Source organism: Gopherus evgoodei, chromosome 6, assembly GCF_007399415.2.
Source record: "Gopherus evgoodei ecotype Sinaloan lineage chromosome 6, rGopEvg1_v1.p, whole genome shotgun sequence".
In the NCBI taxonomy this organism is placed as follows: domain Eukaryota; kingdom Metazoa; phylum Chordata; order Testudines; family Testudinidae; genus Gopherus; species Gopherus evgoodei.
In genome coordinates, this window is record NC_044327.1 from 104,553,254 (window position 1) to 104,570,548 (window position 17,295).

Sequence of the window (17,295 nt, forward strand, 5' to 3'; positions counted from 1 at the left end):
TGCTTTGTGATCAGCTTCTCTGACACAGTTGTACTTCCAAGGCAGAAAGCGTTATGGGGAAGGTTCAATCATCCTAGACTGATAACACTTTGCATATCTTTTAACAGCCTCCTTGCAAAACTATAGATTGTTTGTGTACATCTGGAGTGAAATCCTGACCTCGTTGATATCAATGGCAAAAGCCTCATTGATTTCAGTGGGGCCAGAATTCCATCCCGGTGTTTGTTTTAACAAATTAAATGCAAAAGAAATATTAAGTTATATTCTGTAGTTTGTTACTCTATCTTCCAATGAAAAAATATATAAAGACTACATTAATAAAGCAATACCATACCTCTCCATTTTCCCTCTGTAATTTTGATTTTATAGATACGCAACAGTTAACATCACTGGTTTTTCTTAATTCTAAAAAAAAATCATTAAAAAGGAAAATAGTTAATAGCCATGACAAATCTAAAATCATTTTATTTATGTAATTAAAAAAAACGAACTGAAATAAGTGTAGCGGCAGTAGTATTTGCATTATTGTAACACCTAGATGCCTCAATCATGGACAAGGATTCCACTGTACTAAGTGTTGTACAAACACAGAACAAAAAGACAGTCCCTGCTCCACAGAGCTTACAATCTAGCAATATAAATATGAGAAGCCAAGATGCCTCAGGAATCCATGATTCTACAATACAAAATGCTGCATAAATAGGTTTTTCCCCATTGCTTTTATTTACTTGTAAACTAGACTTAAGCTATGTCCACACTTACGGAGGTGTGTAGAGTACAGGACCTGCATATGTAGCTACTCGTTGTAGTGAATGGCAGGCTGTGGCCACACTTACTGCACTGCACTGTGTGTGGTTGTATGCCACAGTGAAAGGCTCTGGCCAACATGTAGACAACAGGGAAAGGCTCCAGCAGAGGGCAGGCAGCAGGACATTATAATAGCCAGGTAAATGCCCTGGGAGGCACTGCTTGGGAGTGTAGAGAGCCATGTAGAGTATATACCGTGGAGGTTCAGGTGTGTAGGGCACTCTACTGTACTTGCCCAAGCCATGCCTCACTGTCTACACTGCTATTTATAGCTGTGCTAGCTGGGTGTGCAGTGTCTGTACTGTACATGTCGCTATTATTGGGTGCCAATTTAAATTTCTTCTTTGCTGGAATGCTACAAGATGGCAATTGAGATATTGATTTTAATTGGATTTTACATAAGAATAAAAGAAATTGGCAAAATAAAGTCATTTCATTTTCTTTACAGAGACAAAGGTTTTGTTTTGATGTTTAATATAAAATTTCACACTTGATTTAAAAATATTATAATACGTGTATCTTTGAAGAAAGAAATGTATTTTAAGGGTCTGATTAGGATCTCATGGCTGTTTTGCTTCTCTGTAACTCCACGGATTTACATCAGTTTAAGTGAGATCAGATTAAGGGCCTAAACTGTTTTCTTTCTAGCAACTTTGTACCAGTTTTCCATTCCTGCACCGAAAATATATTTTTCAGGCTAATTCTATGTTAAACACAAAAAACTATGTTAAAATAACAGTATTAAGGTTGCAAAGTCAAGTACTCAAAAGTTAGGAAACAACAGAACTAAGGTTGCCTGTGCAGTCTCCTTTGTACCCACTGGCTCCCAGTCCCCCATCCCCAGCCCCTGTTTCCTTCCCAGGCATCCAGTCCCACCCTCTTTGACCAGCCAGTGGCAGTTCCCTTTCCCAGCCAATCCCAGGTTGTTCCCCAGCGGCCAGTCTCAGCTTCCATCCTTGCCTCTCATCCCACCCCAACTCCCACTCCTCGTTTTCTTCTCTCCTCCTTGGCAGCTTCCAGTCACAGGCTCCCAATCTACTGATCCTGCCACTCCAGCTCTTGTCCTCCCTAGGGTCCAATTTGACAGCTTCCTTCTCCATACTGCCTGGGTCCTGCAGGAGAGTCACTGAGAGCACAGGAGAATTTTCCTACTCTCAGTTCACATGCCTAGACCCAAACCTAGCACAGCTTGCAGCAGCTCAGAGCTGCAATTGCAGGAAAAGTCAGCCTCTTTATGCAACATGCTCATTGTGGACAGAATCTTTGGGGAATTTAGCAGCTGAGCATATGTGAACTGTGATTTTTAAAAGCTTATAACTTAGCCAAATGTGGGCAGATTTTCATGGGGTTGGCAAAAGGCACATCTCTGACACTACCCAGGCAAATTTCAACTCTCTGTTCCAAAGCATGAGGTTGATAGAGCTTTTCAAAGATAATGGTGCTGGAATTATTTAACATGGTCAAAACAATGTGTTCTTCCCTAGCTTTGTTCTCAAAAATGGCTAAACCATTTCTGCTGAACATTTTTAAAAAAATCAGCCTGAGGTAGATACCTGACAGAAATGTTCATCCCAATGGTTAAAGTTTAGCAAAGTGATAAGCAAATGAAAATGAGGTCTTACAAAGGGAAGCGTTGGGTAGCCTTAATGATAGGCAAGTGTGTCCCATTGCATTCAAATAAAATTGCTTTAGCATGATTGTAAGCCATGCTATGAGTGAAAACACATATTGCCTATACACTCCCCAAAAGATATAATTTAGTTGCTTCTATTCCAAAAGGTCTGACCATACCTAACAATGAGCTTGTGAGAAAACTACAAGACGCACTGCAATACGTACTGGGATATCATCTTTTATGTACTGGCAGTATCCTGCAGTCCCCCCCAAAACTTTAACTTGAAAAATCATTTGTGACCCAATATTACCTGTTGCGATTCTATGGAAAATTACTGGGATTGACTCTGTTGTAACTAACACATCTTCATCATTATCTGAACTGGAAACATATGTGTTATCTATAAAAGAGAAACAGTTCTTAGGATAATGGGTACATAATAAGGGCCCGATCCACACCCCAATGACACCATCCAAGCAGCCTCCCAGGATGCCCCACCAGTATGCTTCCACCTGTGACATAAAGGAACTATTTTATATCTGTGGGTCTCCTATGTGTGCTGAAGTGCCTAAATATGCAAAACATGTAAGGGTAGGAGAAAGGAAGGTTAACTTCCTTTGGCCCTGATCTTGCAACGAGCTCTAGGTAGGATGGCCCTCCTGTGCAGCTCTGATGCAACAAAGCACCTAAGCACATGCTTAACATTAAGAACACAAGTAGTCCCTTGACTTCAAGCACATGTTTGAGTGCTTTGTTGGATCAGAGCCAGAATGTTCAGCACTTTACTGGATCAAGCTATATATTTCATACCAAACAGGAATTAGGTTGTTTTTAGATTATCATCATTGACAGCTTAAGACACGGTAAGCGTCACAACCCCCTTCTTGCTAAACTCGTGAATCAGGTTTTCTCACTCTGACCTGGCTGACAAATGAAGGCTGAAAAGGAGAAATGACTGTGAAAACAATCTAACAAGAAATGATTAGCAAAAAGAAGCTCCTAGAACACATTAATGCTTTTTCAGATATCTTCATCTGAACCTTTGAATATTGCTCTAACAATGATATTTGCTTCAAGCACAAGAATGCTGCACTATACCTGGATAATCCTCGGAGACATGTACTGAATAAGATATGCTGAAAGAAACAAAAAAAGAAAGAAAGAAGGGTGTTAATAACAATAACAGCATAAGAATTTTCTCTACTTCTGAATTATCTGTTTATTTATAGATTTCTGATAGCTTCTAAGACAGGAGGCAACAGCTACTTTGATAGCTTTTGAAGTGCTTAGCTCAAAAATGTAATGCCCCATTTCAAAGGTTTACTTCTGCTAAACCAGCTCAGGTCTAAATTAAACTGTCTTAAAAATATCATCATTGCATTATAAAGTGTTCTCTTTACAGTAATATTTCACTGCCTCCATTGAGCCTACTATGTTTTATTTGTTTAAATGTATACATATGTCCCAATGCTACAATTAGTTCCATGTGGGCATAACACTGACTTCAGCGGGATTGTATAGGTGTAGAATAATGGTAGGCAACCTGCAGCCCATCAGGGTAATCAACTGGCAGGCTGCTAGACCCTTTGTTTACCTCTGCATGGCCGCCCGGAGTTCCCAGTGGCTGCAGTTCGCCGTTCCTGACCAATGAGAGCTGTGGGAAGCGGCGGCCAGCACGTCCCTGTGGCACTGTCGCTTCCTGCAGCTGCCATTGGCTGGGAACGGCGCAAAAGTAAACAAACAATCTGGCGGCTCACCAGCGGATTACCCTGATGGGCCGCAGGTTGCCCACCACTGGTGTAGAAGTCTGCCCACTGGTAGCTAAGTGCTGAATCAGACCCATGGACTTAATTTTTTTAAGAAGGTTAATGTGCATCCTTATTTTACACCAAGAAAATTAATTTTTGTAGCATGCTGAAAGCTTTCCACTGTATAATTCATGTACTTTTCTTTTCAGAACTCATATATATAAAATATACATCTACCTGCATATCTAAATAATTCATTCTGGTGTGTGCACAGTGTAATAGCCATGGTCACATCAGTGTAAAACTGATGAGAAAAAAATATAGTGCTGATTCTCCATAGATAGAACTCCCAGTGGAATCAAGAGGTGATTCTACATTCATAGGACTTTCAGGATCAGGTCCTTGGATTAAAAATATCCTCAGGCCAGATTCTGCAAACAACTACAACCAAGTTTAGGTCCTGATCCAAAAGCCAGTTGAAGTCAAGGGTGCCTTGTATCTATGATTTAGTCCCAGTGGAGAGTGGGACAGAGGACAGAAGATAGATGTGTGTGCATAAACCATGAAAAAGGGAAAAAGAGATAGAGATGATTGGAAACCTTGAAGTTATGAAAAAGGAAATCAAGATTAGGAAGTAGAAAAGAAAAGAAAAGAAAAGAAAAGAAAAGAAAAGAAAAGAAAAAGGTGTTGTGCTCCTAGTAACAGCCTGGAGTGGGGAAGGGGAACTCCTAAATAAAATCTGCACAAAATTTTGAAGTTTCCTCCATCTGAGAGAGTATAAGGAGAAAATCTAACCGCCAGACTAAAATTAAATGATGATGTGTCACATAGAAGAAGCAATTTAAAAAGGCAGATGTGTTCACAAGGTTAAAAATAAATAAATGCTTAAAAAAGTAAGGGATGTTTATTTGGAGTAAAAAATAAAATCTGCATTTTTATTAGAAACACTGCCAATCTAGTTTAACGCCTAAAATTCAGGAGGAAATCTGTCTGTTTCCTATAGATTTCTTACTTCTGATGTTGAAAGAAAACCAAAAACGTAATTAAATTTAATTAAATTCACTACAAATAGCGGTTTCCCCCGTTTAAAATTAAACATTTTCTGAGCATGCAGGGGAATTTTTGCTGCCTCTCTGGAAGGGCATAATAATGTGGTGCTCTCCATGTATGCTGCAGCACTCAGAGGCACTGTGCCATATGTAGCTCCCATTGGGGTAGTTCGCCTCCACATTGGCCTTTACTCAGGCTCTGCCTATCATGCACAATTGAGCCCGTAGTTAGGGAATACAAAACTGTCCATTTGAACCTGTGGAGGGAAGTAGCATAATGCTTACACTTGTAATTAGTTACCGTTCAACTTCCGGAAACATGTTTAAAAAACTGAATTTGTTTTTGGTGCCAAAAAACCTCTCTCATTTCTATGCATGAAAAGCTATTTTATTTTTAATGCATTAATGGCAAGCGACTTCCTACCGATTGTACACCTGCTATATTTTAATTGAACCCTTAAAGCAATTTCTGACTTGAACAATCTCCCTTAAAGAGCTTCAGACTGGCAGTCACTATTCAACCAATCTCCAACTGATTTCAAAGGCAGTTTGGGCCATGATAGAACCAAAGAATTGGGGAGATAAGTTTGAGCACCTCAATGGCCATTGACTTCAAAGAACATTGTGAATGTTTAACATCCCACAGGACTAAAACTTTAGAGAGCAAAAAAGCTTCTGTACTTTATTTTGTCAGTGCTCTCAGAGAGAGACAATTGAAATTCACTTAAACCTGGTCTACACACAGTATTACTACTTCATTTAGGCAGTGGAGCTTCCTGCAGCTGGGGAAGGTACTCGGAGATGGGTCTGATCTCCCCTGAGAGAGGCATGCAGGGGGAGAAGTGGCCTGTCCCTCCCCAGCCCAGCCAGGGCCAGATAAGACCCAGCCCCAGGAACCCCGCCCCAAGCTACAGGAAGGAGCTCCACAGCCGCTGCCTTCAGAACCCAGCTCTGAAGGCAGAGCAGATGTGAGGTTGGCAATCTCACAATTCCCCTACAACAACTTTGTGACCCTCCACAACCCCTTTTGGGTCAGGACCCTCACAAATGACACCATGAAATTTCAGATGTCAATATCTGAAACTGTGAAATTGACCATGAATTTGATAGCCTGGCTACTTATACCAGTATAGCTTATTTCCCTTCTCATACAGGAATAAGCAAATTTATACTAATATAATTCCATCGACATTAGGAAGGTTGCACCCCTAGACAATAACAGCAGAGTTAAAGTGGTACAAGTTTTAGGTGGTGGCATGGGCTTGATGAGGATGCTATCTCAGCATCATTTAGCTCAGAAGTTCTCAAACTATTATACTAGTGACCCCTTTCACATAGCAAGCCTCTGAGTGCAACCCCCCTTACATATTAGAAACACTTTTTTATATATTTAACACCATTATAAATGCTGGATGCAAAGCAGGTTTGGGGTAGATGCTGACAGCTCACAATCCCCCATGTGTAATCCACCTTGCAATCCCCTGAGGAGTCCCAACTCCCAGTCTGAGAACCTCTGATTTAGCTTATTCCTGTGACAGACAGCAGCTTCTTTGCAGAAGACATCCTAAAGCAAATATATTCCTTGACCTTTAAGCTCAGAACCTTTACAATAGAAATATTATCACAAAACATTTGTTACTTTGCAGACAACATTAAGTTAGAGCGAGATGTCAGGTTTCACTGCTTATGATATTTAAAGTAAACTTCTTATTGCTTAAAATAATGTCCACATTTATAGCTGCAGCCCTAGTTTAGTGATAATTTTATGCAGGGTATGCTTCATGCAAATGGTTTTAAGTGTATATTGTACTAGTTCTCCATTTACAGAGATAATCTTGAAAATCCTTATCTGTATTTGATGGGAGTTCATAAACTGGATTTGGGTGCACATTTGTAATACACTCTATGTTCTTCACCGAAGATTTTTAACAGTAATTATTTTAGGATGAATTGATTATCTTTATATACAGTCTCATCTGAGATTTGGCATTACTGTATTTTTTTAAGTTGGCTGAAATGTTTGTGGGTACAAAGATATGGATTTTATTTCATTTTCATGTAGTATGTATAGAGAATTGAATTTCACATATACCATATCTGTGTGTGTGTATATAAAATTAGATTATGGCCCACTGAAGAAAATGGTTCCAAATATAACAAATCTGACAATACATCGATATCTCAGAACATTGGCTCAATTCAGTGTTATTGAAGACAATGCACAGGCTACCATTGCCATCAATATGAGTGCTGGATCAGACTCTTAGAAAACACATTCAATCTCTTTCACTTGATAATTATATGGGAAGAAGAAGATGACAGGTTTATACTAATTTGATTAGAAGCAGCTCATTCCCGACCCACCACTGTGATGCAGTACCAAAATCACACCTGCATACTGTGGCCTCAGTCCTGCAAAGAGGTATGCTCAGGTATACTGTTACTCCTGTGGGGAGTCCATTGGCTACATAGGATCAGGCCTATGACAATAAAGCCTGGGGTGGCCAACCTGTGGTTCCAGAGCCACATGCGGCTCTTCAGAAGTTAATATATGGCTCTTTCTACAGGCACTGACTCTGGGGCTGGAGCTACAGGTGCCAACTTTCCAATGTGCCGGGGGTTGCTCACTGCTCAACCCCTGGCTCTGCCACAGGCCCTGCCCCCACTCCACCCCTTCCCACCCCCTCCTCTGAACCTGCCGTGTCCTCGCTCCTCTCCCCTCCCCCCTAGAGCCTCCTGCATGCCATGAAAGAGCTGATTGGGAGGTGCGGGGAGGGAGGGGAGATACTGATCAGCAGGGCTGCCGGTGGGCAGGAGGTGCTGGGAGCCAGGGAGGGGAAGCTGATGGGGGGTTTCTGACATATTACTGTGGATCTTTGACAATGTACATTGTAAATTTTGGCTCATTCTTAGGCTCAGGTTGGCCACCCCTGCTTTAAACAATACTCCTCTGCATAGACAACACCAGTGAAAATAACTCTTAACTAGCAAAACAGCCTACTGATGCAGAGCAGCTTAACAACAAGAAAAAGTAGCTAACTGTTGTTGCATCTTTGTATTTTAAGATTTCAAGTCATTAGAGTTTTACATGGATTAAAAACAAATACAAGGGAAAATAAACCACAGCAATGTTCTCACATAATGTTAAGTGTCTGATTTAAACCTGCAAAAACAAATACATTTGGGTTTACAGCTATATATATCAACTCTTAACATCTCATTCTGAGTCTAAATATTGCAGGTTTTATGTATCACAGTATAGTTTGCAAAATCATAGGTTTGTCCTAGAGCCACATCAGTTAAGTTACTAACGTGTCACAATCCTGAAAACACTTATGCACATATGTAGTCCATCAAATTCACACTACCCTGCTCTAGCCCACCTGTAGGTTTCTTCTTCATGAAACCCTTTAAACTAGGTTTCCAGCTGTATGGCACAGCAGGAATGATACAAAGCAGATGAAGCTCTCATGAGAACTAGGCCTAAGAATTCTTGTAACATAATTTAATCAGATTTGCTGCATAGCTTCAAACAAACGGACTTTACTGGGACATTTTCCAAAGTGAGATATTCATCTAAGCTTCCAACCCAGCTTTAACTTGGTCTCCTTGCCCTTGAGCACCATCTTCTATCATTCAATTTCAGACCACAGACATCCATATTTCCTCAAAAATCTCTGCATACTGGCTCAAGAGCTATAAACTTACCAATTACTTAAGGACTGGAGAGCCAAACCACTGTAGCATTGATCATGTATACCAACACACGAGCCATATACATAATACTGTGCACGATCCACTGCCCTGTTCTAATTAGCCTCTCAATTTTAGTTAGAGATCCCATGCCTCTGACCTAGTCTGAGATCAATCTTTATCATCTTCTTCCTGTACACAGGGGTGGTAAGCAAACCCTTTGCATTTTTGGTGATACAGGCTTGTGGCTGACAGAAAATGGAAGTGTGGGTGCAGATATCATCATTACACAACAAAAGCACACACTATTGTAATAAATATATTGAAGAAAGAAAACTTAAGTTTCTTTCTTGTAACAGCTGTGAAGGTCTCCTGCCGATATACAGTGGAGGGGTAGGATTAAGAGAAGAGAGTGAAGACTGGTTTTCTAACCTTACTAATAATTTCTACACTTTCTGATATCTAGAAATTTAGAGTTACAGAATTCTAATGAAGCTCTTTTTTTTTAAGACACATTCACAACCTTAGATCCAGCTCATCAAAGAATAAATGTTAAAGATGAAAAAAGACCTATTAGGTCATCTAGTCCATACATGATAAACTCAATAAAACTCAATAAAATGAGTTAAGGACAGATTTACAACCTCAAATACAACAATAAGACTACACTGAGTGCCTACGTTAAAAAAAATTGGAGCGCTAAAAGGATCCATAGTGTAACTTCACTGAAGTCCACAGAATTACAAAAGGGACCACTTTGGGCCAAAGTATCTAATTAATTACCTATTCATTGCTTTTGAAAGGATAACATTATTTAGAACAAATATCAGAGGGGTAAATGTGTTAATCTGGATCTGTAAAAGCAGCAAAGAATCCTGTGGCACCTTATAGACTAACAGACGTTTTGGAGCATGAGCATGCATCTGACGAAGTGGGTATTCACCCACGAAAGCTCATGCTCCAAAACGTCTGTTAGTCTATAAGGTGCCACAGGATTCTTTGCATTATTTAGAACAGACATTTTTATTCTGTATTTTGGTAGTAAGATATAATATATATTTTAGTTTCTACAAATTACAAGGAGTGGGGAGAAGGAAAGGAAAAAACATCCAGTTCTGCTCTCACATAAGTATAAATCTGGTGTAACTGCATTGACATAAATGAAATTATGGTGGATTTATATTGGTGTATCTGAGATTAAAATCTGGCCACGAACTATCACAATTAGTAATAGCACTTCTCTTAATTATCTTCATGTACTGTGCAACTGTTTAACATTTAATGAAAGTCAATGAATTATACTATGTTGTTGTAGTCATGTTGATCCAAGGATATTAGAGAAACAAAGTGGGTGAGGTAATATCTTTTAGTACACCTACTTCTGTGATGAGAGAGACAAGCTTTCGAGCTACACGGAGCTTTTCCTCAGGTCTGGGAAAGGTATTCTGCATCTCACAGCTAAATACAAGGTGGAACAGATTGTTTTAGCACAGACATATTCTAAGGGACCATACAAGGTGGAGTGGCCCATTAATATCTCTGCCGTCATAGGACAAAAGAGAAGGTGGAGGATTAGTGTTGTGACAGTTTCCAGGACACACCTGCTCAAAGTGACACTAGCCTCTGCTAGAACAATATATATAAAACCTGCAGACATATCTCCACTGCAATAATGATCAACACCCAGGGCCGCCCAGAGGATTCAGGGGGACTGGGGTCTTCGGTGGCGGAGGTGGCCCTGCTGCCAAATTGCTGCCGAAGACCCGGCGCGGAAGGACCCCCCCTTCCGCCACAGGTCTTCGGGGCACTTTGGAGGCGGGTCCCAGAGCGGAAGGACCCCCTGTTGCTGAATTGCCACTGAAGACCCGGAGTAGAAGAAGCTCCGAGGGCCCAGGCCCCATGAGAGTTTTCTGGGGCCCTTGGAGCGAGTGAAGGACCCTGCTCCAGGGCCCCCAAAAAACTCCCACGGGGGCCCCTGCAGGGCCTGGGGCCTGGGACAAATTGCCCCACTTGCCCCCACTCTGGGCGGCCCTGTCAAGACCCCCCAAACACACCTGTCAAGATCCATGGATCCTACATACGCTTATCACAACATGTGATATCATCCAATGCTCTCAACAACAATTATGTGGTATAAATAACAACTATGTGGGTGAAACCAGATAACGACGATGCTCTCAAATGAACTCACACAGGAAAACAATAAAAGACAAAAACACCCTAATTTGAAAGGGAAGACTTTTCACAAAGCAATCACTTTATATCTGACCTATTAGTCCTCATCTTCTAAGGAAACCTGCACAACACTTTCAAACGATGAGACTGGGAGCTTAAATTCATTACTCTGCTAGACACTAACAATCATGGACTGCACAGAGATACTAGATTTATGAATTATTACAACAATCAGTAACTCACTAATCCCCTGAGTCTTTTTGTCCTGTGACTGTGGACGGTTAAGGGGCCACTCCACCTTGAATGGTCCCTTATAATACATGTTCACTACCTATGCTAAACAATCTGTTCTACCTAGTATTTAGCTGTGACACTCACTATACCTTTCCTAGATCTGAAAAAAAAGCTCTGTGTAGCTTGAAAGCTTGTCTCTCTCACTTACCCTTTGCCAATTAATTATACTGATGACTCCATTCCAATTTCACCTCTTTGCTCTCTCTGTCTCAAGAAGGCACCCAAATCCTCTACAAAATTCTGATCTTCAGCTTTTCTCTCTACCGTCACCCACATCATAATAAGGCCTCTTCTGCCCCACCAGGAATTACAATTTGGTCAGGACTCACCAAGCCAATTCCTTCCCACTTTTCACACATCACTTCTGCCTCTGGCTCAGCTCCATAACTCAGATTCATTTTGGTTCCATATCTGTTCCATCTTGGACATTCTTTCTTGGCCAGAAAACCTCTGCAACTCTGGTTACTGGCCCACATTGACAATCAATAACTGGGCAGTAAGTCACGTGAGGAACACAGGCAGAAAAGTAATGACTATTTCCAAAAGAAGAAAAGATGGACTAACTCGAAGAGGGAGTCTCAGCTCACCTTTCTGTAATGCTTAATCCTTCTGTAATACTTACTGCATAAGTGTTCCATATATATTCTGGGTGGGGGAAGAGCGGGAAGTGATACCAATTTTAAGATGTTAGTCACCTGGAAAATGGTCAGTTTTCCAAAGGGTAGGTGATTTTTCTCTTCATTTGGAATACATGGTGGAAATTTAAAAAAAGTATAATTGACATTATTTTAGTCTTAAGCACTTAATTAAGAAGAGTAATATGTCAATTCAAAATCAATAGTTAAAATATTCTGTATACAGAAGGCTTCAGTTTCATGTCTCTCTTAATTTGCTTGTTAATAAATATGGCATGCATGCCATGCAAATGAGAGCAGAATAGACTCTGCAGCCATATGCAGGTTACCTTATAAGGACAAAAGACCTCTTTTACTACTTACTGAACTTTGCCACCAGCAGACCCTATCAAAATGCCAGTTTGGAGACAAACATTGTATCTCATAATGAACACAGTGCAGACAACATGGCTGCCTAGTTATAGAGACAAGTCATTTAAAAACAAGTAGAACACTAAAATATTACTTAAAGTTAAAATGTCACAACACCTCAACTCAGTGGCTGTGCTTCGTGAAGGTCTTTCAGTGTTGAAAAATCTCACAATTATACTTGTAAGTGAATGCTAAATATTATTAGTAAAATAGTTTAAGAATGATGAACAAGCAAAATATTACTTGCTAGAGCCACACTTTGTGCTACCAAGTTCTGTACTAACTTCCTAGACAGCTGTGTGGAAGAACTCTTCTAAATTATAGTCTCCTTGCTATTCTGGATCTCTTAAACGAATGCAGCATATTTTGAGGTGATCTGCTAAAGACTACATTTCAATCCAGTTTTCAGGGTTATATAAAATATAGGATGATGGCAGCATCATAGAATTTTTATGAAGTAAATTATTTATGAAATATTGCTAGTATTTATTGTACCGAATCTCTAGCCAAACTTACTAACTCCCTAATATAATCTTTAATGGACTGGAAATCATATTAGCATGGAAAGCAATCAGTACTTAAGTTTACCAGCTGAAAAGATCAGCAAATACTACTGGTCATTCATTAATGCATCTTTACAGGAAAGCAGCACAATATTAGGTGGTAAAATATATACAGGACAAAAATCAGTTTCAGTTATGTAAAATGACTGCCACAAAAGTACATACCTACATGCACATATTTTATTCCCTCTGAAGCATCTAGCACGGGCCATTGTCAGAAGACAGTACACTCAGCTAGCTGGACCATTGGTCTGACCCTTTATGGCTGTTTTATGTTATACTAAACACTGTTTTTATGTTATGATAAACATTTACTTAATAATAATTCTATGATGCTGCCATCATCCTATATTTATATAGCCCTGAGAATTGGGTTGCAGTGTAGACCTTAGCAGATCATCTTGAAATGCGGAATACAAATACAAAATGAATTAAATTATACCAGTTAGAAAATCTCACAATGTTTACTGAAGGATATCATGTGACATTACTTAATTCTGAAAATAAAAGTTTGCATCAAGGCTTTTTCAAACAAAAATAAAATATATTGATTTTTTTAAGTTCAGTCTTCCACATAAATCAAAATAATTGATTTTAAAAAGAGGATTTTTTTCTCTGCAGAGGATTAAAATCAAATATAATTAAAAAGTAAAAATGACATAAAATGAATCGTTTCTTTCATTTTGTTTACTTATTTACTTATATACGGAAAGAGTCTAAAAATATGAACAATAATAATAATTATAATAAAGGTAATAAGACACAAATCCATTAATAAAAAAAAGCTGCATTAAATTTCGCACTATTGAGAACTTTATGGAAGGTATGGAAAAGGGGAGTATTAAATGACTGCAGCAAGGGTGTTTAAATTATTTAAAATATATTTTATTTTATTTTTTGATGGCTTGAGTCAAAGCTCATTGAAGACAGTGGTAGTCTTTAGTGCTTAACAAAAGATTATGGACTAATAACAGAGAGGAGACAACTACTGATGCCTAGAACACTCCTGCTTTCTGTTTTGTTCTGTGAATAAATAAATATTTAACCTCTCTGACAAAACTTCCAAGAACTATTCCAGGTAGCCTTTACACAGACACCAGTAGTAATGACTTGTATCAGCTTATATATCTATATAATCTTCCAGACTCAGCATTAAAACAAAGATCATCATGAATCTGTAGGTAGCTCAACTTTTTTAACATTGTATGAAAATGGTTTTTGTGTCCCTGCATCTTGTCCTCAGAAATACAGACCCTCTTAACATCACACTTGGACACATGTATTAGTTCAACAAATTTTAACATCTCTGGTGATCCAATACATGATGAGTCAGCATCAATCATTATTTTAGCAGATAGAATTAGCAAGGTACGTTGCTAGCCACTTGAAATGTATACACCACACTGTCTCATATCCTCAGTAAGCTCCTAATCTCCTTAAACCTCACTTGCCAATGCCACAATAGTATCATAAATGATTCTGAGTAATCTTTTCCTCTGATAATACAGGCGTTGGAGAATGTACATGTGATCTTCTGTCCCAGACAAATACATCATTTCTCTCTCATGACAAATTAAAACCACTTTAAAAAGATACAAGCATTGGCAAGTACTGAAAATATTACTCCTTTCATATCCTGCAGTAACTCAATGGAAACAGAGATGCTGAGTCAAACGTACTGTAAGTTTGCATTTGTGACTAAGAATAATTTATATCACGGGCACTTTCACACACCTATACCCCACTGCATCTGAATCAAGTGGTAAAAGTTATTTAGAAAACAATGCTTGATTTAGCCTGCTATGCAAATAAAAGGGATACAAAATGCTGCAGCTCAACCATTTCCTTTTTGCAAAGTTTCCATTGCATAAGCATGGCAATTCAACTTCTAGTAAACATACACGGCTTCTAGAGGTCTCAATTGCTCCTAGTCATCTGACAGGAGCATTGGATAAGGATATTTCTAAAATATAAATAATACGAATTAATGAAATAACTAAATCTGGGAGAAATGAAAAACTGTCCAGATATTTCATGTGAATTACATAATTATTACATATAAAGAACTATATTAAAAGAACACTATTAAAGTTACAAAGTCAAGTACTCAGACATTAGGAAATGCCAGAATTAAGGTTGCCTGGGTAAATTTAATTCACATTCCACCCTTATGTGTATTCATTATGAAACAATCTTAAACTATATAACAACATATTTTTTCCATAGGATCCCTGCCTCATTCAGCGCACAGAATGATTAGTGCTCACTTAAAGAGCAGTTATTCAATATTTTGTTTTCTCGTTGTTCAAAATGTGGCCACGTCTTAGGCCTCGTCTACACTACGCCTTTAAACCGATTTTAGCAGCGTTAAACCGATTTAATGGCGCACCCGTCCACACTACGAGGCCCTTTATGTCGATATAAAGGACTCTTTAAATCGGTTTCTGTACTCCTCCCCAATGAGAGGAGTAGAGCTAAAATCAGTATTACCATATCGGATTAGGGTTAGTGTGGCCGCAAATCGACGGTGTTGGCCTCCGGGCGGTATCCCACAGTGCACCACTGTGACCACTCTGGACAGCAATCTGAACTCGGATGCAGTGGCCAGGTAAACAGGAAAAGCCCCACGAACTTTTGAATTTCATTTCCTGTTTGCCCAGCGTGGAGCTCTGATCAGCACGGGTGGCGATGCAGTCCCAAATCCAAAAAGAGCTCCGGCATGGACAGTACAGGAGATACTGGATCTGATCGCTGTATGGGGAGACAAATCTGTTCTATCAGAGCTCCGTTGCAGAAGACGAAATGCCAAAGCGTTTGAAAAAAATCTCCAGGCTACACAGTGCTGCGTGACAAGCGTAACGGAAAGCCAAAGAATCAAATGGACGCTCATGGAGGGAGGGAGGGAGTACTGAGGACTCCAGCTTTCCCACAGTCCCCAGCAGTCTCCGAAAAGTATTTGCATTCTTGGCTGAGCTCCCAATGCCTGTAGGTTCAAACACATTGTCCGGCGTGGTTCAGGGTATAGCTCGTCAATTTACTCCCTCCCCCAACCACATGAAAGGAAAGGGAAAGAAATCGTTTCTTGATTTTTTTCAATGTCACCCTATGTCTACTGAATGCTGGTGGTAGACGCGATGCTGCAGCAGTGAAGAGCAGTATCCGCTCTTCTCCCCTCCCCGGTGGCAGATGGTACAATATGACTGATATCCGTCGTCACCATCAGCCCGTGAGTGCTCCTGGCTGGCCTCAGGTGAGGCTGGCCGGGGCCGTCTGGGTAAAAATAGGAATGATTCCTGGTCATTCTCAGTAGATGGGACAGAACGGTTGGTAACCATCCTCATCATAGCAACTGGGGGCTGAGCTCCATCAGCCCTCTCCCTTTCCTGTGTAAAGAAAAGATTCTGTACTGCCTGGACTATCATAGCAGTGGGATGCTGGGTTCCTCTCCCCCGCATCGCTTGATGTCCTGCCTGGACTGTCACAGCAGCGGGAGGCTGCCTCCCCCTCATTTTATCTCACTGACAAGTCACTGTTTCTTATTCCTGCATTTTTTATAACTTCATGACACAAATGGGGGGGACACTGCCACGATAGCCCAGGAATTTTGGGGGAGGAGGGAAGCAACGGGTGAGGTTGTCGCTGGGGCACCCCCGGTGAATGGCATGCAGCTCATCATTTCTGCGGGATCTGACACGGAGCAGCTGTGCTCTCTGATACACTGGTTCTCTAGTACACTCGCCCCATATTCTAGGCAGGACTGACTCTATTTTTAGAAACCATAAAGGAGGGATTGACTCAGGGAGTCATTCCCATTTTTACCTTTGCGCCCCCGGCCGACCTCAGCCAGGGGCACCCATGATAGCAGCAGGCAGTACAGAATGACAGATAACCGTTATCTTATTGCCAATTTACAATGGCAGCAGACGGTACAGAACAACTGATAACCATCTCTGCAATCATGCAAAAGCAAGTGAATGCTGCTGTGTAGCACTGCAGTATCGCCTCTGTCAGCGGCATCAGGTAGACATAGGGTGACAGTAAGAAAAAAGCTGAACGGGCTCTATGGTTGCCGTGCTATGGCGTCTGCCAGGGCAATCCAGGGAAAAAGGGCGCGAAATGATTGTCTGCCGTTGTTTTCCCGGAAGGAATGAGTGACGACATTCACCCAGAACCACCCGCGACAATGATTTTTGCCTCATCAGGCACTGGGATCTCAACCCAGAATTCCAAGGGCCGGGGGAGACTGCGGGAACTATGAGATAGCTATAGAATAGCTACCCACAGTGCAACACTCCGGAAATCGAC

The 17,295-nt window shown here is 40.4% G+C and overlaps 1 protein-coding gene across 1 annotated transcript in view; it reads right to left on the reverse strand.

Moving 5' to 3' along the window:
• Window positions 1–17,295, reverse strand: part of PARP8 (poly(ADP-ribose) polymerase family member 8) — a 182,978-nt gene that overhangs the window by 83,447 nt on the left and 82,236 nt on the right. The window contains exons 3-5 of the mRNA XM_030567250.1: window positions 3,521–3,558; window positions 2,733–2,822; window positions 335–405 (exon numbers count right to left, since the gene is read on the reverse strand). Of these exons, the coding sequence (XP_030423110.1) occupies window positions 335–405; window positions 2,733–2,822; window positions 3,521–3,558 (199 nt within the window). The remainder of the gene's footprint in view (window positions 1–334; window positions 406–2,732; window positions 2,823–3,520; window positions 3,559–17,295) is intronic.